At 49.3% G+C, this 27,634-nt stretch overlaps 1 protein-coding gene across 3 annotated transcripts in view; it reads right to left on the bottom strand.

Annotated features, from left to right (window-relative positions):
* Nucleotides 1-27,634, bottom strand: part of lamc3 (laminin, gamma 3) — a 55,003-nt gene continuing 27,369 nt past the window's right edge. For all 3 annotated transcript variants that reach the window (XM_029837049.1, XM_029837050.1, XM_011604701.2), the window contains 19 exons: nt 25,088-25,286; nt 19,099-19,205; nt 17,118-17,345; nt 9,584-9,772; nt 9,016-9,261; nt 8,332-8,485; nt 8,098-8,240; nt 7,823-8,001; nt 7,095-7,260; nt 6,242-6,486; nt 5,452-5,528; nt 4,737-4,871; nt 2,935-3,136; nt 2,375-2,521; nt 2,111-2,213; nt 1,758-1,960; nt 1,544-1,681; nt 1,366-1,465; nt 1-1,176 (listed from right to left, as the gene is read on the bottom strand). In XM_029837049.1, coding sequence (XP_029692909.1) covers nt 917-1,176; nt 1,366-1,465; nt 1,544-1,681; nt 1,758-1,960; nt 2,111-2,213; nt 2,375-2,521; nt 2,935-3,136; nt 4,737-4,871; nt 5,452-5,528; nt 6,242-6,486; nt 7,095-7,260; nt 7,823-8,001; nt 8,098-8,240; nt 8,332-8,485; nt 9,016-9,261; nt 9,584-9,772; nt 17,118-17,345; nt 19,099-19,205; nt 25,088-25,286 — 3,221 coding nt within the window. In that variant the 3' untranslated portion in view covers nt 1-916. The remainder of the gene's footprint in view (nt 1,177-1,365; nt 1,466-1,543; nt 1,682-1,757; nt 1,961-2,110; nt 2,214-2,374; nt 2,522-2,934; nt 3,137-4,736; nt 4,872-5,451; nt 5,529-6,241; nt 6,487-7,094; nt 7,261-7,822; nt 8,002-8,097; nt 8,241-8,331; nt 8,486-9,015; nt 9,262-9,583; nt 9,773-17,117; nt 17,346-19,098; nt 19,206-25,087; nt 25,287-27,634) is intronic.

Raw genomic sequence — 27,634 nt, forward strand, 5'->3', positions numbered from 1 at the left:
TTTTTTTTTTTATTTCCTCCTGCAAAGCTAGCTAAGACAGCATTGCGAAACAATTAAGATGGCATCGTCACCGTCTACCTGACAGGATTGCTAATTAGATGCTAGCTAGACGCATGCGGACGTGTTTTATGAATCACAAAGCTACATGTCACCGTTATCCATGTTGTGTTATGTTCACTGTCTTTTGACAAGAAATGGCTAAACAATACCCGAATATTATCATATTGTTTTGATTTAATTATATAAAGAAACATTTAGCAACAATACACATTACATTTGCTTTGCTTATGTGATGTGAAGTGGTTAAGCTAAATCCTCACACAGCTTCCACTGGGTGGGAAAAACTCCCTAAACTACCCCTTCCGCACAGCTACAGCGACCCAGATGTTGTCCCAGTACAACCAACATTAAACGCATCACGCGCAAAAGACAGAGTAAAAAAAAAAAAGCTTTCCAAAGTTTTATTGGTTTCTTTTCCGACCATCGTTGGGATCGCACACGGAAATTAAATAGGGTAAAAAATTCAACGTTGACATGGAAACACTAGAGACGTAAACACCAAACTGTGTTTGTTAAATCTCCATTGAACCTGACAGAGGGGAAAAACGTTAATTAAGCCAGGCCGATTAAGAAATAAAGAGTTCAAGGTTAAACGGATGCGTCAGCGTGGAGGATCGCTCAGACACACCTGAGCCCCGGGAAAGAAAATCAACAGGATTCTACAGCCCATAATAGCCTCCGGCAGGGCTTCTATTCATCGACATATGCACTTAACTCCCTACAAAACACGGAACAGGGGCGTAAAAGGTCCAGTCGACGTTGACCTGGACAGGTGAGACGCGTCACACCTCGAGCGGAAACCGTGGGAGGAGAGTCAAAGTGTGCGGCTCCGCCGATTGGCCGCCGTCGGTGGCGTTTAGCCTCTGGCCGCCTCGGCGGATGGGCAGGCCCGGGGCAGGTTGGAGGCGATGTCCCGGAGACTGTCCCGCTCCTCTCTGATGTCCTGCAGGTCCTGATCGATGAGGGACATCTGGCTCCGCTGCTCCTCGGCCGCCAGGTGCAGCTTCTGGATTTTCCGGCCCAGGTGGGGGCTCTCCACGCTGCCGCGGAGCATGCGGAGGCGCCGCGCCGTCTCGTTCAGGATGCGGTCGAAGCGCTCCAGTGGGACGCTTTCATCTGAGAAGGAGAAAGTTCTGGGTCGCTATGACGATGATGAAACGAGTAAACACTGCCTGCTCGTTAGTCGCCATTTCCGCGCGAAATGAGGCATTAAAACCCAAAAAGCTCCTCTCTCGTCTGATCTAAACGTTAACAAAGATTTATGAATTTCATACTTACTAAAAATTTTCAAAAAGCTAAACTTACCGATCTTGTTTATTAGCTGAGTCAGCGTGTCAGAGTAGGCCGCTAGCTCGAGCCTGGCGGCTTCCATGTCCTCCTTTACGGCGCCCAGGGACACCTTGGGCTGAAAAACAGGAAGTTAGCGTTACCGCACACAGGAAGTCCGGCTCCTGGGCCGTGGCTCTGTGGTTCTGTCCAGCACCTCTGTGATCTGGGAGTGTGCAGCACCAGTTAGCGCCTCCTGCTCCACCAGCCGCTGTAGAGCAGAGTCGATGTGGGAGCCGAGGTGTGCGGACGCCGTCCTGGCGTGCTTGGCCTGGGTCAGGACGTCTTTGGACTCCTGCCAAGGAAACGGAACCATCCAGAACGTTTGGCGCTGCCTAGAAATGCTGGACGGATGTGCAACAAATACGCACTTTGGCCACCGCGTCCGCCGTTTCTGCCGCTTCCTTGGCGACCTTCCGCGAGACGCTGGAGTTTTCCGCCGCAGGTTCCAGCATCTCCTGGATGTGGGAGACCCTCTTCTCGATGGAGGCCAGGATCTTGTTCTCCAGGGGCCTCTCCTTCTTCAACGCGCTCTGTGTCTGGGCCCGCCGACGGGGCCACTCGCTCACCATGTCTGAAAAATCCGTCATTTTCCCTCAGATCTGACGAAGCCACACTGAAATTCTCCGTTTTTTAACCTTTCCTCCTGGGGTCGCGGCTCTGGAGGCGACCCATGTGGCTCAACAACACGGAGCGGCGAGCAGGAGAGACATGAGCCGCTCACCTTCCAGCTGCCTGCGCAGCAGCATCGCCGACGACTCCACGTCCTTCCCCTCCACCACCGATGCCAGAGCGACGACCTTCGCCTCGTGGGTTCGAGCTTGCAGCTGGTGGAAGAGAAGGAATGTGACGGCTAACAGACAGCGAGCTTATACAAGCCGAGTCCAGACCCAGAGTCCAGGACGGATCTCTCATCTCTGGTCCTGGACACGCTTTTAGAGCCACAACCAAAAAACCCCACAAGCTGCAGCAAACCCGAACGCCTCACCTCGCTCGCCACATCGAGGACCTCCTCCTTGTCCCTGGCAGCCTGCTCCAGAGGCCTCCTCTCCTCTTCCATCTGCACCAAGAGCTCGTCCCTGGCCTGGAGGCGCAGGTGCAGCTCCGCCGTTTGCCGCAGCAGCTCGTCGGCCCGCTGGAAACAGACGGGCAGATTCAGCGCCGCTTTTAAAAGGATCCCATTTAGTTTGATCGCTTACGCAACAGATTCCGCTTTCACATGGACTTTTAAAGCGGCCAAATTGGCCAATTTCCGCATGGCTTCGCGGTTTATCTGCTCGGAGCTAACGCGGCGGTTAATCCCGTCCTCTCAGATCTCCGCGTTCCCCACTGAGCAGCGGATCCTGCCAGGATTCCTCTCCGCTTGCCAAATATGGAAGTGGAAGAATAAATAACTGCCCACTCTCAGCAAAATGGGCCATACCTGTTGTCCTATTTCAGCCTCGTTTATGGATTTTTTTTTTTTTTTTTTTGCAAACGTGCATGAATCCTCTCAACACTTAAACCAAATCCAGTTTGCCCCCCTCGCAGATGGCGCTCCGGACTGACCCCCCCGGTGCTGTTCGTGTGTCCGGTTCGGTTCGTCTGGTCCGGAATGGCCTCTGTCGGGAGCAACCGATGCAAGGAGGACGTGACGTTGGCGAGGGCGCGCCGCAGCGCCCCGGCCTCGGCCTCCAGGGTCAGCTGCTCGGCTACGGCGGCGTCCGTCTGCTCCGCGAGCGTCTCCGTCTGCTCCTGCATCTCTGCGATGCTGAGAGGAGAAAAGAGGGGGAGAGAAGACGTGAATAGGGACAGAAAGAGGGAGGAAAGAGGACAAACGGCGGGTTCAAACCAAGCGAGGCGGATTCTGGGCCTCGACATCACCTCGGCCGCTCAGTTTTAGTATATTTGCGATCTTTAATGTAACTGCAGGAGGAAACGAGACTTTTAGCCACAGCAGTTGAGATTATCGAGACTGCCGGGACGAATGTCTGCGTTGTGCTGATGTGGCATCTTTGTGGTTCCATCGCGTGATTGGCTGTTACGTTCCAAGGAATTTCTCAGGTGATCTCTGCTGACAAACAGTCGGAGCACCGATCAGACTCCAGAAGAGGTGGATGAAACACCCACGACTGAGCCGCCGGCTCTCGCAGGGCTCACCTGCTGCTCAGAACCAGGGCGACACAAGGAACCTTTCCGAGCATTCGCTCCGTGCCTCACAGTGGGAAACACCGTCTCCTGGCAACATCTGCTCCACACCTGGGAGTCAAACTGTCCACCACTGTGCCTCAGGGACTGCTGGCCGCCCCCAGCACCGGCTGATGGAGGGGCTGTGACCTCAAGCCTTTACAGGGGCCCAACTTGCTGCAGCACAAATCTCCTGGATGGATTTAAGGAGGATCCAAGAGGAGCCAAGGCCCCTGGGTCGAGGCAGAAAGTCCCCTCTCTCCATGGCTTTAAAGCCGTGGTGACTCCCACTTTGGGAAAATGGGAAACTATTCATTTTTGTATGAGGAATCCAAAAATGCACCTTTTTCACCTGCAATAATAGATATAAAAACATCTGACTTCTTTTGTGAAATTCGCCATCTTTTACTGAATAACTTCATTGTTTGTCAGTAATAATTATCCCTGTGGGAATAAAGCTCTTCGCTGGAAACAAAACAACTAAAATCTTAGTAATTGTCTTTACTGTTTCTCTAAAGACACGTGGCTTCAGGCCAGCTTGTATGCGAGTGGTGTGGCCCTCGGAGCTTTGACACGTCTGAGCTGGAGGACTCAGAGTTTCACCCTCTGCAAAGCCACAAATATGAAATTAATTTAATATCAGTCAGCTGTTAGCGACAAGTAGGATATTTAGCTGGTCTGCCAATAAACCGCATCCAATCTGCTTAAGTCGTGAGGACGCGTGTGTGGAAAATGCAATTTTGAGCTGAGCATCAGCGCATAAGCTGTGTACAAGATTGCAGCTGTGTCTCAGCGGTGACGCCCCCCCCCACCCAGCAGAGCTCCAGAGATGAACAACCCTCTCCTGAACCGAGCTGACTGCTGTTAGAAAGGGGGGGTAATCAATGTGGAGCCGCTCGCCCCGCCGCTCCCTCTCGTCGTGGCCACCGGAGGGCTTTTTTCCCCCTTTGCACCGTTCTGTGGAGCGTTGGGGATAATCCTCGGAGCAATCGCACGCTAGGAGATGTGCTGCTGCATCAGAGAAGGCAATAAGCTCACAGAGAAGGTTCCCAAACGCCGATGTGCCTTCAGAGGCCTCTGAGGAGGGGGCGCTGAACTGTAGACGCGACAATGCCGTAGCTGTGGAGCTGCTGCAGAGCTTCGGAAGGACTCGGAATGCCCTCAAATGAAGGTCTTTTCCTCACCGCTCCGTGAGGTTCCCGATGTACTCCTCTGTGGAGTTGTCCTGCAGCAGACCCATCAGGAGACCCAAGGCCTGCTTGGAGGCGTTCACGGCGCTGCCGGCCACGACTCCGATGTGCTCCGCCGTGTCCCTGCGACTGCAAAAAAAATAAATAAATAAATAAACAAGACAAAATGAAACGATGCTGCACTGGGGGGAAGGGGGGGTAAAAAGGAAATAACACACCGTTAGAGATGCCTGAGGAGAGACGGAATGGATTTTGGCATCGACGGCTTCCCCTCACCAACGCCGCCGTCCACATTTCTGTAACTACCACATAATAGCGGCGCGGACTCGGAGCGGCCGAGGGCATCGATTCACAGCCGCCCAACAACGGCGTGAGCAAATAGGTGAACGAGAGGAGGCAGGAAGTGACGAGCTTGAACAGGCGGAGGCGTGTAGTGTTTAGTGGTGGAGTGGTTTCAGCCCCCCCCCCCCAACCTCGCTGCGCTTTATTTAGCTGTAAAATAAAACATGAAAGGAGCTCCTGGAGCCAATATGTGGTCTGTTCGATCCAGCCACTGTGCATCTCAGTGGACCCAAGACCACTCATCCTGATGTAGAACAATGCTCATTCTGAGCTCGCTGTGATCTCCTGGCCCGGTGACGGAACATTCTGAACGCCGCGTCCCTCCGTTTCCTGCCCCCGACCCCGACTCGTGACCACGTGGACTCACCTTTGCAACAGGACTTGTGACTCATTGACCATCGTGTTCCACTGGTTGGGTTCTGAGCCCATCTCGAAAGGAATGACCTACGAGGGCGACAGAGGGGGAAACGCAGCAAATATTAGCATCGACGTAGCGCCGCTTCAACACAGTGAGCGCCGAAGAACGTCCTCCAGCTTCCAAAAGAGGTCAGCTGTTTCCTTCCCTTTGCAAATATTCAACCGTTCTATAAAACTTCTACGTGCATACATTTTTAATAAAGGCCTGTGGGGGGGGGGGGACTCTCAAAACAACAACTCCAGCTAAAAGTTTTGTCCTGATAAATGTTGCACTGTACTCAATCCCACCCCGAGTCACGCTTAATTTAAGAAAATGCAAAACAGTGAATTAACAATTGACACGCTTGCATTCCCCCCTCTGCGTATCAGAAATGCTCTGTTTATTAAACTAAAATTAAATGGCTTCTGGTCACGATAAGGTTTTAAGTGGAGCCTGTCGGTGCTCAGAGGAGGAGCCGTAGATCGGCCAAACGAGCCGCTTGAACCTAAATAACATGGCGGCGGCTCCTGTAATAGCTTCCTGGGAGCGCGGAGCCTCACAGTGGGCGGGAAACAAGCTGATCATTTTAGCGTCCATCAAACATCCATTTTGGAGGCGTACGTTTGGCATTCCGAGGGGGCGTGGAACTGCAGCAGGAGGTGAGAAATCTTGTTTTGCTTTAGGGGGAAGCTATTAACGGACGCTCCGGACAGATGGAGAACCGCACGTGGGTAACAGAGCAGAAACAATAAGGGCCTACCATGTTATCCAGGTCCAGCGTGGCCTGCTGTAGCTGCTTCTGAGCCCGTCTGATTACGAGCGCAGCCTCTGTGAAGCTCTGACACACGCCCTCAGCTTTCCCGCTCGCCTCGCTCCTCGTGCTCCCTCCCTCCGTCACGGCGAGGCTGCAGTTCAAAGCGGACGTAACGCCGTGCAGCTGGGCTACGAGTCTGCCAGTCGAAGCTTCCAGCGAGGAAAATTGCTTTATGAAGGCCTCCCGTGCCTCTGAAATAACACAAGAGCAAATAAATGCGGCGCTAAGCCCCTCGCAGTTTCCCACTTTCCATTTCTGTTGTTTCACAGATATTCCAGAAGATCTCTGGCTCGGTTTCAACACTTCACGCTTCTCCAGTTCGGTCCAGGCTTGTCCGTCACTTATGTGATGAGCTGGCCCCTCCAGTGGCGAGCACCCCCCCACCCCCGTCTAAACGTGCGTGGCAGGTAGTCACGGCCGTGCGTTTCAATGTGAGGCCGTTGGACTGGCGTGATGGCGACCGCTGCCGTCCTAATAAACTGTGGCTCGGAGACATGAACGGGGATTAAGTCGGTCACACGGTGCCGTGTTCTATATTGTTCTGATTTGTCTCCATTTGGCCTGCGCAGCTGAGCCTGTAAGCCCGCTCCTCCCCGGAGATAATGACAATATATCAGCATTGTGCTCCTAATTGGCACAGGGCTGCATTGTTGCGCCCCCCCCCCCCCACCATGATTTAATAGCTTTGTTGTTTTCTAACAAGCCATTTTACATCTCGTCGCCTGTTTCCGGGCGTCTTGGACGGCCACCGGGGGCGGGGGGTGTGACACAGCAGGGGGGTTTAGCCCGGTTTGGGTACCTTGAAAGGCCAGGAAATCCTCCAGAGCGTTGGGAAGACTCTCCTCCCTCTGCTGCTCGGCCGCGGGACGCCTGGGATAGGGCAGGTGCCTCCCGGATCGGCTCCGGCAGTCGAAGCGAGCCAGAAGATTCTCCAAATCCTGGAGCCGATTCCGCAGCTTTTCCGCCTGTAACGGCAACGAGATTTATTCGGGGGGTGGGGGGCAAAGAACTCAGCATGAAACACAGGGCTGCACGTACACACACCAGAGGGGGGAAACGAAGGCACCCAGATGTGTGTTTAGTTATTCAAGCATGAGGATGGAGATAGAACTTTGATTTTAGGTACAGCGAATCCTCAAAATGTAGTATTGCAACAAAGGCAATGAATAAATGAATATTAACCACGGGCTAAGGATAAAACATGATTTTCCCCCGCCTGCGAGCAATTCAGGACCGACTAAGATTAGATGTCCGAGAGGACGCCGCAGCGCGCGGCGATGTTTCTCGACTCCAACGCTAAATTGTGCAGACGGGAAGAAATCCACCTCTGAATCAGGATACAGGTTGTTGGTTTTTATTTCCATGCTGTTTATGAGCTCCCAGTATAGAAGGGAGTGTAAATGGGATATATGTCAACACGTGGATGCTGGTAACAGCCCTGAAGGGACAGAGAGATGAGGGAGAGGAGGAGGAGGAGGAGAGGTGAACGTTTGATTCAACACTGAACCGTTTTCTTTGTGGGCTCACCTGCTTCTGGACCAGCCCGTAGCAGACTGGGCATTCCTCACACTGGTGCGTGGCCCTGTTGTGGAAATAGTTCAACTCACATTTGTCACACTTATAGCCCACGAAGCCTCGGCGACAGCGGCAGGTGCCGTTGTTGTGACACTGCATGGAAACAGAGCCCATTGGGTCACAGTTACAGGCTGGGAGAGGACAGAAGGGGTGGGGGGGGAGTCAAGGTCACCTTTGGGTGAGTTAAAGAGTTCGAGAATGAGAAGGACTGAGGCAGAGTGCCGTACCTCTGCAACCCCGCGATGAAAACCCAAAGAAACCCGTCCGGCAGGTGTGGCAGAGTGTCCCCTCCACCCCAGCGCGGCACACACACTGTCCCGTGATGGGGTGGCACGCCGGGGACGACGAGCCCACTGGATTGCACTGGCATCTGTGGCAGGGAAGGAACAGAGCAATAGTTTCAGCTTTGGAAAGCTGGGATCCTGTTTGAAAGGGAAAAAGAAGGGGGGGGGGGGGATCACCTCTCGCATCCGACACCAGGCTGGAGGTTGAAGAAACCGACCTCGCAGGAAGCACAGACGCGTCCCGTCACGTGAGCGAGGCAGCGGCAGCGGCCAGTCTGAGGGTGGCATTCGCTCACATCCCCAGAGGTTCCGGCAGGATGACAGCTGCATGCTGAGGACAGAAACATCTGTTATTAATGCAAAATTACAAGATCACAGCGTTAAAACAGTTCTGAGAATAGAAGCCTCTCCGGAGAAACTCTTTCAATCAAATCTCCCAGTTTGCTCCTCCCCATTTGGCTTCTGATTTAGAGGCCGACACCAGTCATATCTAAACCTCGGCTGAGCCGTCAAGTCTGGACGAACGCACGACGCCGCGCCTTCGTTTAAAAGGAAGCTGAATGGGATTCCTGTGATGGGAGTCTAACAGGTGTCTGCTTTAGAGAGGAAAGACGACAACGATGGGAAGCTTGTCGCTAATGTTGCTATTCTGGAAATCATTTCAACGAGCGTGAAATGCAGCAATCGGAGCGTTCTTTTGTGACGCTCCTCTGGCCCACTTACGGCTAATGTCTGATGTCATTCTAATGATGCGGATGCATAATTGTCTCCATCAAACGGTTGGAGATAACGGCGTTTGCTCAGCTCTCGCCCACCCTCAACCGAAGCTCTTAAACTAAGCTACGGTCCCTCATCGCTCACGTTTGCATTTTTTCCCGGCTGTGGGATCCAGGGCGTCGCCGTAAAACCCCCGCTGGCAGCGTTCGCAGTGGTGGCCCTCCGTGTGGCCCAGGCATTTCAGGCACCGCCCGCTCGCGTGGTCGCACACTCCCAGCGCGTTCGGGTCCACGTTGCCGTTGCAGTCGCACCTCTCGCACGGACGAGCCGCCCCGGATCGTCCGAGGGGGTCACCATAGTAACCGTCTTCACACAGCTGACAGCGCATCCCTACACACCCTCTCCCAAGACAAAAAGGGAAGGAAAAGGGCAGGAATTAGTCTCAGAGGTCATCCCTGAGCCAACCAACAAGCCTGTAAGGAGTAAAATAGAACTTTAGGTCCCAAAACTGTCTGGAGGGCTCATTGTGGGTCCAACATTCATGCAACAGCCACACACTGTCCTCTCTGTCTGGTTCCATAGACCCGATCACCATGGGAACTACTAGCTTCCCTCAGCAGCTAATCTCCCATTAACCTTGCGGACCCGATGAGTTGATCCCGCCGCATGGATGCGGCTGTATAGAGAGATAAATGAGCCGTGATGGTTTCACCTGTCTGTCCCCGAGGGCAGTTGGTACAGACCACCTGTCCCGTCGACACAATTTGGGCACAGCTGCTTTGGTCCGGGCAGGGGCAAGGCTGACAATCCCCAGGCATGCCAATCAAGGCGTTTCCATAGTAACCCTCCAGGCAGCGCTCACAGGCCTTGCCCGCTGTGAAGTCGGAGCAGTTGCACACGCCTGAAACAAAGATTCAGACAGAGAGAGATTGGTTTCATCCTCCCGCAAATGAAGGAGCCCATCTTTGCTTTTCAATCATCTAATCTGACCAAAGGGGGGTGAAAATCTTTCCTCTGCCAGCAGAGGGCGCTGTGATTCCAACTATATTATTAGCCAATCTATACTCCACTTTCTACCATACCCCCCTCCAAGAAAAAATATATATAAACACATTTCCCACAGTCCACTGTAGAGAGAAGACTAAATTGACCCTAAATGTAACTGCTTTGGGAAATATAAGGGCCGAATGCAGTCTGGAAGACTGAGGAAGAAAAGCAATTCTTCCAACAATTGAGAGAGATTACTGCATCTGTGAGGAACCCAGAAATACACGCGTATATATATTTTGTCATTCTGAGGCTTCAGGATCAGAACTGGCGTGTCGAAGAACGTGCACCCCAGGATTTCTGCCCGCTGAAGTAGAGGATTTGTGCCTCACACGGCTGGACAAAAACAACATTTGAGAGCAAATCAATGTTCTGCTCCTGCAGTCCAGTGACCTGCAGAGACCCTGACAGAGACACTTTAACCCCCCCAATTTGGCACAAAAGCAACATCTCAGAGCGATTTAAAGTTATTGCTTTGGTGTTCTTATTTCCTTTAAAAAGAAAGGAGAGTAGAAAGCAGCTTTGTGGTGCTCAGAGTTAAATTTATAAAAACTCGCCGGGATTCGCGGAAGTTTTATCAGCACTTATGCATTAAAGTGTAACAAAATAACAGCTGCCTTCCGCTCTCCACTGCTGCATGAAGGCGTTTAGCATGCCAAGCGCACGCCGCTGTTTGCTTTAGCATTCGCTGGGAGTCGGCATATCGGAGAAGTTGCACTCATTTGAATCATCTTTAAAAACGTAGAAATTCCTCAGAAACGACTTAATGGCCCGATAACGGTAATTGCACTGATTTTCCGGAGAGCGCGGGCGCGCTCTGGCGCGGTGAATAATCCGCGGCCGCGCGGCTCGTTAAAATTTCCCATCGCTCCCTGGCAACCCACGGAGCGACGTCACCGTGCGTTCTGAAATCACCCCCGCGCTGCCAAATATTGAAGCAAGGAAACGCTCGCCTCAAGTGAAACCCAGACGGGTGTTCCGAGATAACAACCGCAATTTGATCATCTAACCATTAGGAAGAACATTCATGGCGTAGCTGAGTGAAGAGCAGGCCGCAGGCGAGAAATCATTAGTTCCTGCTAAAGGTGAGCTGAATAATGCATGACATCCAAGCATGAAACTTTAAAGTCGTTTAAACAGCGCGCTCGGCGTTTAGTGCGCGTGGAGAGGGGAGTGGGTCCTGGGTTCCAGGGGGTGTGACGGCGCCATCGATGGGGCGCGGTGTCGCTGCCTAATGAGCCATTAGGGAGCGCAAAGGCAGCTGGGAGTTTAGCAGCAGTGGTTTTACTGCGTGTGAAGATGACTGAGCATCATTGGAGGCAGCAGAACCAGCGAGGAGCTGCTGGTGATCCGCTGCTGCAAAACCCCCAGCGACCACTGCCCCCCCCACCCCTAAACACTCTTATTGTGCACGTGGATGGAGGCTGACAGATCCAGCCTGCTCCACATCTGTCAGGTGGCTTCTGCTGATCTGCTCTGATGGCAACAAGTAGCTCTTGACAGGAAAGCAGGGGGCCTTCAAGTCCCCTCCCGCCCACCCCCATCTCCAAAATCTGACCGCAGCTCCAGGAGAGGGAAGACTGGAGGGCGGCATCGTCGGCGTTTCCTCACGTTTTATATTTGTGCCTTCTTCAGTGTTCCTTACAGAGAGCAGCGCTATTGAAATGATATTGTTCTGGTAAAAGCATAAATGATGGATGCAGGCAGAAAAGTGGAGAAAACAATCAGAAATGGAATCCAAATGAGGCGGTTTTTAGAGAGCAGAGTGCACTTCTGTTATTATATCCCTCTCCTCCTCCCTGAAACACATTTATTTATCGGGAAAATTCACTTTTCTGGAGATCATCTCTGTGTTGCCCCGGGAGGTCGTCGTGTGGGGTCTTTGCTGGTACGTGAACTGCGTCATGTGCGGCTGCCTCAGTTGTGCAACAGAACATTTGTGTTAGAATACTAAAAAAAGGACATTTTCTTCCCTTTGTCAGTGAATGCAACACAGCTTTCAAAACATCCCTGACTTCCAGGAGGATGTTGATGCTAAAAAGCCTCCAAGCAAAGGAAATCCACTTATAAATGCATGTAAACACACTTCTAATGAAAGCCGGAAAGAGCAGCGGGGATAGAATAGAAGGTAAAGTCCTGTCTGCAGAAAAGCTTGTTTCCAGGCACAAGGATGGACTTGGTATTCCATCCAGGCAGCACGGAACATTCACAATACTGAAAACTAAGGACATTTTCTCTCATAAAGTCACTATGGAAAATAAATTCGCCACGTCGGCCCTCGTTCACCAAGAACCACAGTGGTAGCTAACGCACCAATTCCCTCCTGAATAATTTGAATCATTCGTTTCCCCTCCAGTGCTTGTTTCCTCCCTCTGGCGGTGAGGACAATTGCGTACCGTACCGATAACGGTCACATAATGTCAGTTTTGCAATTTAATTAATGAAGCCAGAAATTATTTCATAAATTCAAATGCTCTTTTTTTTTAAAAAATAAAGCACCAAAATGCCACGGCCGCCTGTAACCACCTAAATTGAATGCATAAACAGCATGACCTGCAGACCTCAATAGATTGAGGTCGTTTTCTGCGGGGGAGGTGGGGGGTTCCTGTCTGCAGCACATGTGGAGCCAGGGAAAAGGCTTATTCCCACTTTTCCAGCACCTGGAAAAGGCTGTTTGAAGACCCTCTGTCCTGGAAATAGGCTTAGACAGGACAGTAGGTCAGCTTGTTGCATCTTATTTTGTGCTTGTGATGCTATAAAACTGACAAAAAGCTGTTCTATTTCATGACCGACAACTTGAGTCCCCCCCCAACTTCAAAATAAATGTGGGACACCAATAGTAATAAACTTTGATTCCCACAGACAAACAACTAAACCGATGAGGCTGGTTTAGTTGCAATGTTCCGACACACTAGCGTGTTTATGGGCTGCCTGAGTGCGGCTGTACGTGTAATAAGTGCCCCGTGGGACTATAAGGAAGCATCGAAATAGTGAGATAACTCCTTGGGTTGATCTTTTTATTTCCTAGGATGTGCACGGCGGGGGGGTCTTTTATCTGCCCTGACTAGCCTGACGAGTCGCCCGCTTTTATTCGTCCGTTTAGGCGATGCCCTTGTTGTGGCGCGTCGTTGTCAAAATTGACTCCGTCGTGGAAAATGTTGAAACAGTTTCAGAACAAAATCTCGCTGCCCAGAAAGAGAGCGCGCGGATTAGTTAGCATAAAGTAAACATACCGACGGCGTGACGCGGTGAGGAGGACCAGTACAAGCAATAGCTTGATGATTCATCCTATTTGACTACATCTGAGCTTTTTGTCCCCCGTCCTCATCCTCATCCTCCAGACCAGCCACCTCGGAGCTTACAGCCACAAAAACAGCCCACCAGAGAGATTAGGGGGCCGAATAAGCCTTGGCTAGAGCCGGCTCGCTCTATTAGTTCGTCTGCATCAACTTCCCGTCATAGATTTTTCTAACTAACGACCTCAGAGGGTTGAAGATGGCATTTAAGCAGGCATTTGGGGAAAGTAATTCCTGGCTCCCCGTGTCTCGTTCTCAAGCAGCTACATTTAAAGGTGACATTCTAAGGAGAGTAAAGAGCAGCGCGTGAGGCAAGTTCCTCGTCTGCAGCCCGGATGATGAGATGAGACAGGTGTTCTCTGTTATGGCCTTTATCAGCCCCACTTCAACACATTCAGCTGGAGGAGCAGAACACCAGAGTCAGAACCTTCCGTCCCCTGACCTGGTCCGCCAGACTGCTCTGGTGGTGACATTTAGCTATGCAAAAACCGCGCTGCATTATTCACAAGTTTGGCCCTAAACAAATGTCAAAAACGGCAAAGAAACAGGTGTTTTCCCTGCATTTGCATAACGCAAAATGCAACAAATTTTAATACCTTCGCTTAATACATTAATGTAAATCCACAACAAATGATCCTGTATCAGCAACTGGAAACATAATGGGGACGTGGAGACACTGAGCTCAGCTCTGTCCACAACAGTAAGAAGAATGCGCATGCATGTGACTCATTGAATGGACTGGGAAGTACGTGAATGGGTCATAAACCTAGCTAATGCGCGCCTTCTCAATAACAATGTGTCAGTGATGGGGACCAGAAGAAATGAGGCAAATTGTCATTTGCGTTAGGCTGGAAGCAGCGGCGCCACTGTAGTGTGTGTTGCTGTTCAATCGACAAAAACCCCCCACTAATTTTGTGTCAAATTAGCCTGATGTTTGCTGTAATATGTGTGGTACTGTATGGAAATAGAGCTGTAGCTGGTGATGATAGCGGCCTGGGCTGTGATGGGTACAATTGCTGTTGGAAATAATTAAGCGTTGCTTCTTTAGCCGTGTTGTGCTAATGTTGGCTAAACAGTACAAGAAAACTTCCTAATGTTAATGTAGCATAGCTCGCGGATGTAGCAGCACATCTCGGCAGAGATATCCAACGTTTATCCCTAAATAGAAGCATCAGAGTCACACTTCCTGTGATGCAACTGTGTCCTCTCCAGCCCGCTAAATAGCCGTGACACCTAATAGCCTGAAATCATAACACTTCCTCAGAACATGGCTGAATTGGACACTGGCCCTTAATTACTCCCGTCAGTCATTGTGGTTCCACTCAGATGGAACACTCAGTGGAATGACGTGGGCCTTTTACAGAGCTTCGCTAACAGCCTTTAATGCTGCTCCCTAATGCTAACCACCTTGCAGCTCCGCAGTGTCAAAAGCATCATGTATTCCATTTGTATGGGTGATTAATGGGTGTTTTAGCAGACTGTGGGCTATGTCGAATACTAAAAGTCTCTTATCTTTTGACATAACGATCATGTCTCTTGTCGTGACGAACGCCCCCCGAACCATGAAATTAATGCTGCTGCCAGATCTGCAAGTCCAGCCTAGCGCTGCATTAAAATTAAATGACCGAAATGCATCAAAAAGGCACAATCACGCGGCTTTTGTCTGTCTGAAGGACATATGTTTGACTCCATCAGCCCCGCAGCAGCGTCAGCCCAGGCGGAAACACCAGTTTGCTCGTTCTACCACAAATATTAACACTCCCAATCTGTTGTTTTCGCACGGCGGCAAATCCGACCGGCGCCACTTGGAGGGCGTTAATAAATCATGATTACGGTGGGCCGTGCGCCGCTGCCTCTCTGCTCTCGCTGAGTAAACTCCATCCCCGTTCTGCCCGCAAACACATTCGGAGAGATGATACAAGTTGTTAGTTAATTACAGCAATTAAGACTGGGATGGAGGAAACAGCAGGCCGCTCCGCCCTCCTGGTGACTAATGATGAACGCGCAGCATCAACCTGCTCCTGCACGTCCCCCCAAACTTCTGCAGAGGTCTCTGCTGCCTAATGCGTTTAACAGAAGCCTTCAGAGCAGCATTTCTAGCATTTCCTCGCTCTATCTGTGACCCACTGACTCACAGCCCTCAACACTCCATTTTTAGCATCCTGGTTTCCATTCTGTGCCCATAACAACCACCACATGTAGGACCCTGGCCTGGATGTTAGGTGAACCCATCACCACTTTCCACCACCTGAGACGTAGGTTTGCCATAGCTTTAATTTTAAATGGGAACTAATTTGCCGAAATACTAAAGAAAATATTATCTTTTCATGTTTGAAGCTTCACAGGAGATGTTAGAAAAAAAGGATACATAGCTTTGTCAATTTATCCCCAGTAAACCCCACTTTGCACAAATGTCCCTGAAAGAACTGTATTCTGGGTAGGCTGGAAAGCATTTTAGCAGGAATTAGATGTCTGTGTTGAGGGGATTCAAGGTGACTACGCAGCAGATGTGAGTCAAGTCGAGAGACAGGAAGAGGGAGAAAGAAAGCAAAGCAAATTAGGCATCATTAGCCGAGAGGCGGCTAACAAGTCTCATTAGCAGGGAGGCAACTATGATAGCAGACTAGCTTCCAGTCCCGGGCGCGTACAAAGACACGCAGTCGCAAAAACCACATACACACTGGCAGCCGAAGCTTCAGGCGTCTGCAAACTGGGTCAGATCTAGGATAAGGCCGGGCGACAGGAAAGACAGACATGAAGGGGGAGATTGAGGAGAAATAAAAGACGGAGAACGAGAGACGGGCAGCTGTCCGCTCTGGGCGAGAGGGAGGGACTGGAGGTGAAGCAGTGTTCACACTCGCTGACACACTCACAGTCTGTGTGTGTGTGTGTGTGTGTGTGTGTGTGTGTGTGTGTGTGTGTGTGTGTGTGTGTGTGTGTGTGCATAACTGCACAAAGCTGACTTGTTTACACAATCGGCAGCTGCTGTTATAATTCTGTCATTTACGGAATGTCGCATTCAGGATTAGTGCAAAACTCCGCAGCTGCTGTTGTCACCCAACAGTACAGATATATACTCGTTTATCTACTTTTCCAGGAGTATTGTTTTAATTGGGTATGTTTTTTTTATAGATAAGGATTAGCTGAAAACGCCATCCAGTTCCCGGGTAGAGCGGTCGCCGCCCTCCCCAACGCTCCGGAGGGATGAATGAGCTACATTCCCTTGAAGTGGCGACGAGTACGTGTCCAATCTGGAAAGACAGTAAAAAAAAATGTTCCCTTTGAACAGCCTCCGTTCCCTCCGCTCCGTTAGAGCTCCCACCTCAGCGACCCCCTGATGCTGCTGCTGACGTAACCCGGAGGAAGGGTTCTACGCTCCGGAATAACGCGACGCTCTCACAGCGCCGCGGCCGACACTGGGAGTGAGATTAGCTGTCCGGAGCGCTCGTAAAGCCCCGATTCAATAGGCGGAGGGAGCGAGGTAATCGCTTCTCGCCGGATCTCCAGGTACAGCTGCAGCCGTCAGGGTCGGTTAGTCGGAGCTGGAACAGTTTTTCTGCTTCGTTCAGTCTTTGGGTTGTTTAAAGAGCTCCACACACTTCCTGCTCTACTTCAACCTTCCTCCCCACTTCCCCACGTGTCTCATGTTCATCACGTCTCTTCGAGTTTCTGACCGTTTGCCCTGAATTTGCAATGATTTTCTTTGACTGGACGCTCAAAAGTGTAAGACGATCTTTGGAGGCAGCGTAGCCCAATCAGTCCCATCAGTTCTCCCCGCTAATGAACCATTCCGAACAAAACTAGTACAGGCGTAACAAGCAGAGTTCAGAGACTCTTGTTGGGCGATTGGACCATATTGGTGGTGAGAAACGATCACATGACAAGCACAGTTTCAGATACTACCTGTCTCCTGGTGGCAGGTTCCATGTTGATGGCAGTTGCACGGCACGCAGGGCGAAAGGGGGCCTCCGCCGGGGTCCTGCCGGGTGAACCCTGGGGCGCACTGCTCGCAAAACTGGCCGGCGAATCCCGGGGGGCAGGTGCAGGACTCTACCCACCGGGCGTGCGGGCCGGATAACTTGTCGGAGATGGCAGCTGAGATCAAGGTCACGCTCGTGAGCTGGGACGTGTCTGGTGGGAGGGAAGGGAGCGAGTTGGTCACAAACCCGATGATGTCAAATATCAGAAGTTGTTCAGCAAAGGCTCCCAGGGGCCCAAGGGGCCTGCTTTTCCCTGGAATTATGTGAATGTGGAGCCATCTGTCTTATTAACCAACAGGTTATTAGTCTTGGTTGTAGTACCGGCCCCTCCCCGTCTCATTACAGGGGCTGGCCTTTATTTATAGTCTGACTCCACATATAATGAACCTTTAAACCTCCACACCTGTAAATGCCAAACTTTACCCACACATGCGCTCCTCATCATGACTATTCAGGCCCATGAATAAATCAACAGCAAGGAGGGGCCAGAGAGAGTTTGTGTGTGTGCTTTCAAGATCCCTTCCTGAACTCCAGTTCACTCCTTGCTCCCGAAATCCCCCCCAGGTTGGATGGATCGTGCCTGAATTATCCCACTGTGTTTGTTATAGCAACGTGTAATACAGAGGAAACTGGGTTTAAATCAGGAAGTTCGGCACAGGGGGTCAGGGTTAAATAAACTGGGATGTGATTTGTCAAACATCTCGGAGGACGCTCTAGGAACCTGAATGCATCTCCAATCAACACTAAAACTTGATGTGACAAACTGGCATGAAAACAGCTGTTCACAAGTGAGCGAAGCTGCTACGTGCCAGCACTATCTGCAATATTCATCGATAGCATGCGCTAAGAAGTGGGTGTGGCTTTAAGTAAGAAGGAACGTGTTGTGATAACAGGATGCTGCCATGTACGCTGTTAATAGTGATGTATGTGTATGCCCTTTTAGAGGACCAGAGACTCACCTTAGCCCCCCCCCCCAATGGAAACGTGATGCTTCCGTACGCTGGACCCGATATTTCACTTGATTAAAAACCTTTCAGCCGGCCAAGTTCTCGCCAGACGAGACAAGATTTTAATTTCATCCAGGCTGCTGAGAATTCTGAGCATAAGGTCATTAATACACTGACTTCTCACACTCCTTTTCAACTGCTGGAAAGGAATAGAATTCAATTGGGGGGGGAAATGAAATGTCTGAGTCTCGCAACGGCCCGCCTTTAAAGCCAAGAGACAACACCATCGTTAAAGCCAAACAGGTCTATCTGAAGAGACTGTCAGTGGAGAGGAGAGTAATTTCAAGAGTAAATGCATGTGTGTGTGTGTGTGTGTGTGTGTGTGTGTGGGGGGGGGGGGGGGGGGGGGGGGGGTGATGGTAATTTAACATTAAAGTTAAGCAGGATGCCCAAAGCATTGAAGCACTTTTAACAAAGTTAAAGAATGACTTTTTGGGGTTATATGGGCAGCAGATGCAGTGTGGGGAAAAAAAACAACCCCAAAAACTCCGAAACTTGTGACCTCATTTGCATTTTCACGTGGGTGGCTAGACTTTGCATCATGTACTTGGCACGTACGTGGGTGAATGGCACAACGCCTCCGCCCGAGCCACCAATTAAATTAGCGTGAGCGCGGTGCTGCGCGCTGGTGATGTCAGCCAGCTGTTTGGGCTTTTTTGCACCGTTTTCCAGCGTGGTGACTGCAAATCTTAAAAAAAATTAAAAAAAAAGCTCCTGGGGGGGTTGTAACACCTGGTATTAAGGGTCTGTTTCCCAGTGCGAATTATGCCGACAATAACACGAGTTCTACATTTTGGCTCACGTCTGTGTGAGAGCGGCTAAATGGAGCCAGCCGAGCAGGTGAACTTGGTGCGTGTCTGCAGGCCCGAGCGCTCCCACCTACTGCTGCACACTCACAGTTGCGTCCTCCAGCGTTGCTGATTCGCAGATCTGTCAGGTTGTACAGGAAAGTCTGGAACTCAAAGGCCGACAGTGCCGGTTCAAACCCCTCTTGTTCGTGCAGCCTGAAAGACAGGAAGCCAGGAAGCCCGTGAAGCATTTCCAGAACCTTTATGTGCCGCCATCCGGCCCCGATGCACAAGAAAACATTAAATAACAAGACCGTTATATTTTATAGGCACAAATGACACAAGTGAAGCCAACGTGTTTCTCTGGCTGATTTATTAACATCCCTTTACTGCTGTCTCATTACGCTCCAGAAGGAGGAAGGCAACTCTATCACAGGCTGACGTTTTAACAGCGGGCTCTTACATCACTGTCAGCAGACTCGTGCAGCACGAGCGAGGATGTAAATTTACCGACTTCAACACTTTCAAGGTCTTGATCTTCGAGCTTTGCCATCTGCTGCGTGATGTTCTGCACAGCCGGGTGGCCCAGCCAACGTCTGCCCTGTTTTACAGCTGGTATTTTGCAACTTTCTTTATATCCTGATGAGACGCTGCGTCAGCTCGGTGCAGAAGTGTCCTTGTGATGTGCACCAGCAGCGAGGAGCGGATTAACGCCCTGCATACGTGAAGGGGTTTGCTTTTCTCTTTTCATTATTATCACCCTTCCGCGCTGCATTTAAGGTCGATACCGTACCTTCAGCGATGCGCCCAGGAAGAAGAAAGAGCCCCGTCAAGGTTGCCCCCAGCAGATTTGCTGAGCTCAGCTAAGAAGGGGAATGGGGAACGTCAGCCCACCCCTCTTGAAAGTCGTCACACAAACTTTTCAACAACTCTAAAAGCTCCTGCAGTCTTAGAACCAAGCTAATTAGAGGAAGGAAATGTGTACTTTGTCACTGCTCAAGGTTAAAGGTATTCCTATTTATTTCTGAATCAGCAGAAGGAAGCAGATAATGGAAAGGAAAAAAGTCAGAATGTCCCTTTAATGAAGCAGAGCAGAAAAGTGCTGATAATTCTTACAAATGTGGACAATTTCTCAACTCCTCTTGGGTTCTTTAGTATCTGGACCAAATTTCAGTATATTACAGGGTCCAGGTGTTAAATGCATGTCCTGATTCTCTTTAGATTTAAAAAATAAGGAAAACCTGGAACAAGACTTCAAAGTTTACATTAAGATTTGAGCAGATTGACTAAAGCTGTGTTTGTGTAAATGAAGCCTTGAGAACAGCTAAATATCCAATCAATTTTAATTCAAAGGGTGTCAGCTTAGAAAACATTTTATTTTGGTCTCAGCATTCACATGTACCGGAGGGCAGGAGAGTGCACATGCGGCGGGTCCTTGTTCCCTGGCCTGACATGTAGGCACAGTAATAGAGAGCCAATTAGAAACTGGGCCTCAAAGCCTCGGTAATGGAGTCGGTCAGACAGCGATAAGCAGAATGAAAGTGAACAAACTCCCAGTCAGCCTTCCCCTACAGAGCATCAGTGTCCCTTTTAATCAGCAGCGAGCACAGCGCAGAGAGAACCGCGCTGTAATTAAGGCCGCTCCACTGTGGATGAGAGCAGATCATCAGGAGAGGAAAGCCCAAAAGAATTCACAGAACACACACACACACACACACAGTAGAGATAGAGCCCCATTCAGAGGACAGTGAAGGCTTGCACAGCCTTCAGAGAACCTGAGCTGCCCCTGTGAAAAACTCCGTCAACAAAATGAGATCTGATCCCATTTGACCCCTTTTGAAGTGTTGTTACAGGATGTACAACATCATTAGTACATTTGTCAGTGGAGAAGCTGAGCAACAATGTTGGCATGGGATGCTGTGTGCTACACAGTCACAAATGCGTCCATATTCTGGAAGAGAGTTGTAGCCCAGAATGGGACAAACACACTTAATATCAACTTTATCTTCCACTATTGTTGCATCACTCATTCAAATTCAAAAAATAATTTAAAAAAATATCAACCAAATCAAACCCCTGGTCTGGAAACTGGATAAAAGACCCACGTTTCCCTGTGCTATAAATAAATTATATCCGTCTATAGCTATATAAAAATAAAAAAAGCAGACTAAAATTCACACATGTAGTCATAGTAAAGCTGAATGTGGGAATAAAACCTTCACATCCACTTCCTGTCATTCCGGTATATCCCATTCATTCGATTTCCAGCTGTTTATTTTTACACTTGTTCACTTAAGAGATGAGAACCCTCCCCAGTGGAGACTGCAGAGGCTGCCAGTCCAAACCAATGTGAGATTTGGCCCATTATGCTAAACCCAGAACCTACATCGTGTACTTACAGCGTATCGTCTGTTCTGGAGCATGTTTACGTTTCTCCGCATATGTTCCACCCGTTTGTAAAATAACGATTCCAGATGGCCTCAACGAGTTGCATTCGCTGGCAAGCAGAAAGCGCGGCCTCCCCTGCGCAGTTGACGTGTTTGCACGTGCGCTTTGCACGCCGGGCTGAGGCGGGAGGAGAGTTTAAAAGTAAATTTGGAGTACGTAGCGGAGTGCATCTGAGCGTGCACCTGAGAAGTGTAATGAGATCTGCGGAGAGCTTCAAGAGAAAAACACTCAATAACAGCGTCTGTCCTCCGAGCTCCAGTGGCTTTCGAAAAGGGAGCGAAACGCTTGTTTAGCAAGAGCTCTGAGGGGAAACTCATTACCAGTGCGCAGACGCCAGGGAGAGACTGGGAAGTATCGGAGAGGACGGAATTACACGGGCGGCGCCGCTGTCAGAGGCTGACGCGCTCATGCGGAGAGCTGTGCCCGTCAGCCTTTATCGCCACTTCACACATTCAGCTTTCAGTTGGACTGTAAACAAGACCTGACGCTGCAACCGCTCCTGTTCTGCTGTGGCGGCCGTTGAGCAAACTCGCCAACAGATTCGACATCTACAAGTTCTTTACCAGCCGATAAGAAAATACTTTGTAGACAGGAAGTCCGGTTCCCTACATTACGATCGCCAACCGAGTGACACGTGTCGTCTGATTTAGATGCGCGTGTTCGCGTCCTTATCGATGCTGCAGTGTGGACTGAGATGGCGCGTGTAAGCGCACAGATTTGATGACTTTGCGTCGGCCAACTTGATTCGACTCAGGTTAGGGTTGGCTGTGATCCCATTACTTTGAGTTTTTTGGAGTCCTTTAGTCAGCACCAGGAGTCTAAACATTTCCAGCTGTGACAGAACGTGGGATGATGCCATTAACCCCATTAATCCCCCCCTTGGGGGGTAAGGACAGTCACTTTCTATCCTATTCTATTCCAAAGGGCATCCAAGAAGCCCCTTCAACATCACTGTATCACCACATATGCAACAGTGAGGGGGAAACTTCTCCCTCAAACAGTTTCAACAAGGCCGACCTCATCCCAGTTCAACCACCCGTGTTTACGTTTTTATAAAACCCATCGGCGCAGACTCTTCTCCCCGGGAGCAGCTCTTTGTTCGCGCCGTAATCATTGTTCTTTAATCATCTGACCTGATGCGGTGAGGTTACTCCCTTTGAAATATTCCTCAGCAACAGTTGTCTGCCTGCTATTATCAGGCCACCCAGAGTGCGATCCCTGGAGTGTGAGCAGGCCCTGCAGGAATATTTCAAGCTAATGGACTGGAACACGCGCCCTGGGAGCGCACGGAGAAACCAGAGAGTACGAGCCCCAGTCTGCATATCATGTCAACCTTAATGCGAACACAATTCCATTAAACTAGTCTGTTTTCCAGGGCTGGTTTAAAAAAAGGAAGACTAAAAAATTCTGGCTTAGGATGCTTACTGGCTAGAGAGCATCAGGGGAAAATAAGAAACCCGGGCCTCAGGTCACGGGGCCTGATTAGGTCTCACCATGACAGTGTGACAGATTACACAGCCACTTCTGCTCCGACCGTGGGAGCAGGGTTCATCACGCTGGCCCCGTTCTACCTCTAAGGTCACCGGCGCCTCTGGATCGGCCACCTCACCATGAAGAGCAAGAGGGGGGAAAAAGGCCTTAGATATCTTCTAAAGTGAATTTAAAAAGCTGGAGGAGGGAAGTTCACGATTCCATGATTCCATGTCCTCAGAAGACTCAGAATAAGATCTTCCATCACCGACTGCCTTTACTGGCCGGGGGGGGGGGATTCTGTTGGAGTTCGTATTTAACCGAATAAGCCGTGATGGCGCCTACACATTTATTGTCTGTATTGTATTACAAGAAATTGTGTGGAGGACAGGGCCGTGCAGATAAGGAGTTACACAAAGAAACACTAGAGTGTCCATTTGTACCGAAAGACTCGCTGGCAGCTGTAATTTTTCATCCTGTCCCTTGTTGGGGAAAAAAAAGGGAAATTGTTATTGCACCATTTCCCTCTTCGCGTCCCCCCATTCCGCTGACACCGCTTATTACCGTCGGAGGAACTTTTTTTTTTTTTTTTTTTTAATGTTTATTTTTGAACCCAGAAAAAGATTAAGGATTTGTGTCGATGATGCGATCGAAGCAAAATGCCGACTGGCGGATGACAAATGCGGCGCTTTGGTTTCAGTTTCCAAACAGCGGAGGGATTATTGCAGGAGAACTCCCGCTGAACATAACGAGATCAATTAGAAAACAAAAGCAACAGGTTTCCAGCTCCAAGTAGCTCAAACAGTCTGAGCTCTGCGAGACAATAAGTCCGTCGCAGCTGCAGTCCTCATCACCAGGCTGGTTTCGCAGTTATGAAACTATATTGGTAATAACGGGTAATTAATAAGGTTTGAATAAGTATGGAATTTATTAAGCTTTTCTCCCAGCAGGCGACGTCTGTGGCATTGAGCTGCTCTATACTGGACCTCCACGCCTTCAGTCCTCGTCTCAGTCAGGACTTCAGACTCCTACTCGCCCTTCTGTCTGCCTCGGGGGTCTCAGCAGGTTGCAACAAATTAAATAGACCTTTTAAGACCTTGTCGACACCACGATGAATCCAATTTCAAACCTATTCCAGGTCCATCTTCTGTGCTGCTTAACCCACAGAATGTTTGAAAATGAGGGTAGCACACATTTCCTGCTGTTTAGTAGCCAGCGTTAAGTCGCTCTAAAGTGCTGCTTAAATAACCACTCGTGAGGTAAACAAGACCTTTCTGTTCTTCCCCCAAACGCCACCAAGGTGAACCATTTCTGGAGAGTCTCTGTCTTAGGTTTGTGCTTTTACTTTGACATCTGCAGCTGTTTAACCATGTTTCGACCTATGAGCGACTTTAAAGAGGCTCAACGCGCTTCCAATGAGCTGGAACCTGCTTCGCTGTGCAGCTGCATCCACCCTCAGCTACTTAAACCTCGACAGACTTTCCACTTATCGCCAGATTGCTCCACCTGCTACCTGGTGACACCTGTTCTTCCCCTCTAGTGTTAATTGCAGGCAGCTACTGAGAAGATGTGTGTTTATACATTTCTTTGTTCCTCTTCATGACATATGACACAAATCTCTACATCTCCAAAATTAGCATATTGTTCTGAATAAGTAATCATAGGAAAAAAAAAACATGTTATCAAATCACTGCTGATTTCTTGGGTTACCAAAATAATCACATTGGAGCTTGTTTGATGAACCTGCAAACCAGACTTGAACACTGTAATCTGACGCGGTGTTTGTGATTACGTGGCCGTTCTCTGCTGTGCTGTTCCAGCCACCTGTGGGCCGCTTTGAGCACGACTGATTGAACAATCGCGCAAATGCAGCCCGACAGCTGTAAATACGAATGCAAGTGGGTGATTTACATCAATATTTATTGCCAGTTGACAAGCGCGTTTTTCATGGAACATAAAAGGAGAATGCTCACTACCGACTTGCCGCCATAAATCCCCAACATAACTCTACTAAAGGAACGAAAAACCGGATGTTTATGCAAGGCACGAAACTTATGTGCAAGAAAATTGTACTTTGAAGGCTAACAGGAGATGTTGTTTAGCTTCATTACCATGTTGATGCTGCAGCTTCATTCGTAATGTTTTCTGACACGCAAATCCATTATCCGTTTTCACTGTACCTGATCTCGAAGGAACGTCGTGGTGTGAGGTCAGGGTCGCGGCTGAACAGCGGCTTGGGTGAAAGTTCAGCAGTTAGGGTGGCGTCCGAGCCTTGGAGGAGCAACGTGACATTGTTGGGCAGAAGCTCGGCCGTCTCCGAGGTGAAGGTAATGGTGAGCAGCTGGCCATAGCTGTAGACTTGGCGACCCAGGAATTTCTCTGGAGATAAAAAAGGGTGGTTGGATAAAGCGAGTGGATTAATTGCTGTAGATTCTGTATATTCCTCTTCACTCTTCTGGTTTAGTTCACGGATGAGAGATGGAGTGGTTCCACCCGCTCCTCTCTGTAGTGTATTATCAGCACTTCAGGGTCATGGCCACCACTAGCCATCATCCAACAAAAACACGCACCCTTCCTTGCCCTTCATAAATGTGGAAAAATTAAAAATGTAAACCATGCGTGTATTCAAAGTCTTGCACCAATTACATCCGGGTGGGGGGGGGGGGGGGGGGGGGGGGGTCATTGGAAAATAAAAGCTATCCCACAATCTTTTGCCAGCTCTGGATGAGTGAGTGGGCAGAACTAACAGGTTGCATGCTTGGTTGCCACCTTGTTTTTTTAGTGCGTAATCATGTGTGAAGTACATCCTGAGCTCTTGTGGGGGTTGAGTGTGTTAAGGACTTGAGTGGATGGTTTTGCTTGCGAGGGGCCTTTGCCATCACTTATAGCAATTCAGCTGTCGGCTGGCCTATCTAGTCAAACAACAACCCTTTATCATCTCAGCCGGTCCATTCTGGTGCAGGCAAATTCAAACACCTGGGGTGCATTAGCTTGGCACTGAATTGGCTTCCGAGGAGTGTAGAGAAAAAAACTGCTAAAGATGGAGGCTGCTGCAATATATGCAGCGATCCAATCACTGAATCACAACAAGACGGAAACACGGTAGCATCAGTACCAATTAGCCACAACGATAAAGCTGTCAAGTGGAGTAAATAACATAGGCTCTCATCTCAGACTACTACTCTTCTGGGGACCGGCGATCAGGGCAAGAAGACACATTCAGCTGATTGAAAGCGCCTGATTGCTCATTTCAAAATGGATGATTTTGTCCAAATAGGATCATATTTCTGTTTTCGTGAAGCAAATGCATTTTAAGATCTAATGACATTATCTGCCTTTTTAAATATAGTATGCCTCCACCTCCCATCAGATTAGCCTTCAAAAGCTTCATTTCATAGCGCAACACTGCGTTTTATGAATCAACATACATCACTCAGCTGTGGTCGTATTTGACACATAATAACGTTATTGAGAAAGGCTGAAAGAGGAAAGGCTTGCATTATATCACTAATCGATAGCTCTTTTGCTTCAACGTTCAGTCAAGCCTATGAGCGCTCAGATTCAATAGGAATAGATAATGACACTCGATCAGGAAGATCTGCTCAACAACCATAACTCATCACCAGGCAAGACAAAAACACTTTCGAGTGAAATGAGCTGCCACACACCTCAGCCAAGTTTCAAAATCAATACATATTGATGACACACACACACACACACACACACACACACACACACACACACACACACACAGGAAAGAAAAAAGGCCTAAATTAAATCCAACGCCTATTAGCCTAGAGTGAGGAGAGCGAGTCCTGTGGCATTAAAATATTTGAACTCCTGGAGGGAAAACCCTCCCCCAAAAAACAAAACAGCAGATCAATATGGGGATGATGCAGGAATCAAATTAGTAATCAATACACACTCCTAAGTCCAATAAACAGGACCAGGGCCAATTTACCCCCCCAAATAACTCCAATGGTTCTGAAGCCATCAGAACACCTTTGAATAAAAAGGCTCTTTTTAAATCATGCATATTTCGAACATCAATTCTCCTAAAGACTCATTTCTCCTACCGACAATTTCAGCCTCTGTCAAATGATGCTAATAGCTTTTAAAAGACTAAAGGAGGCTTTTCTGGGAGGTCGATGCACATCACAGGTGCCCTAATTTTCCTCATGACAGGTGACTTGTTCTGGTGGTCTGGAGCCCTGCTGACCACGTATACCATAACTTTCATGGTCTCCCTTTTGTTACACCCCTACATGCAATAAAGACATCTTCCACATTGTTTTTGTCTAAATTACATGAAACGCCAAAGCAATGCTGGGAAAAGAATCTGTTGTGTTGGGTCCGAGCTAATTTTTCTTTAAGTGTACCTTTATGCTGGGGTGTTTCAAACGGAACCGCTGTTATATCTGGCTGATTTATTACTGGATAGAGGCACCATGTTTCCTCTAATTGACCCTCCAACTGTGGTAGTTCCACTGGTGAGACCTCCACTATAATGAACCAAAAAGAGGCACAAGTTCTCTCTGGGTGTTGCAAATCTCTATTCTCCTTTACCTCAGTAAGCTGTTTACATCTAAATGCTGCAGTGTTTCCAGCTGCACTCTGTGGTAGGTGCGATTAAAACAGATTTAAAATGCAAACCTTCCATATATCTCTGCTGCCACCCCCGCATAAGAAAGCATGTGAGGAATGAATAAGATATGTTCTCACAGGCA

This window comes from Takifugu rubripes, chromosome 6 (genome assembly GCF_901000725.2).
Source record: "Takifugu rubripes chromosome 6, fTakRub1.2, whole genome shotgun sequence".
Classification (NCBI taxonomy): domain Eukaryota; kingdom Metazoa; phylum Chordata; class Actinopteri; order Tetraodontiformes; family Tetraodontidae; genus Takifugu; species Takifugu rubripes.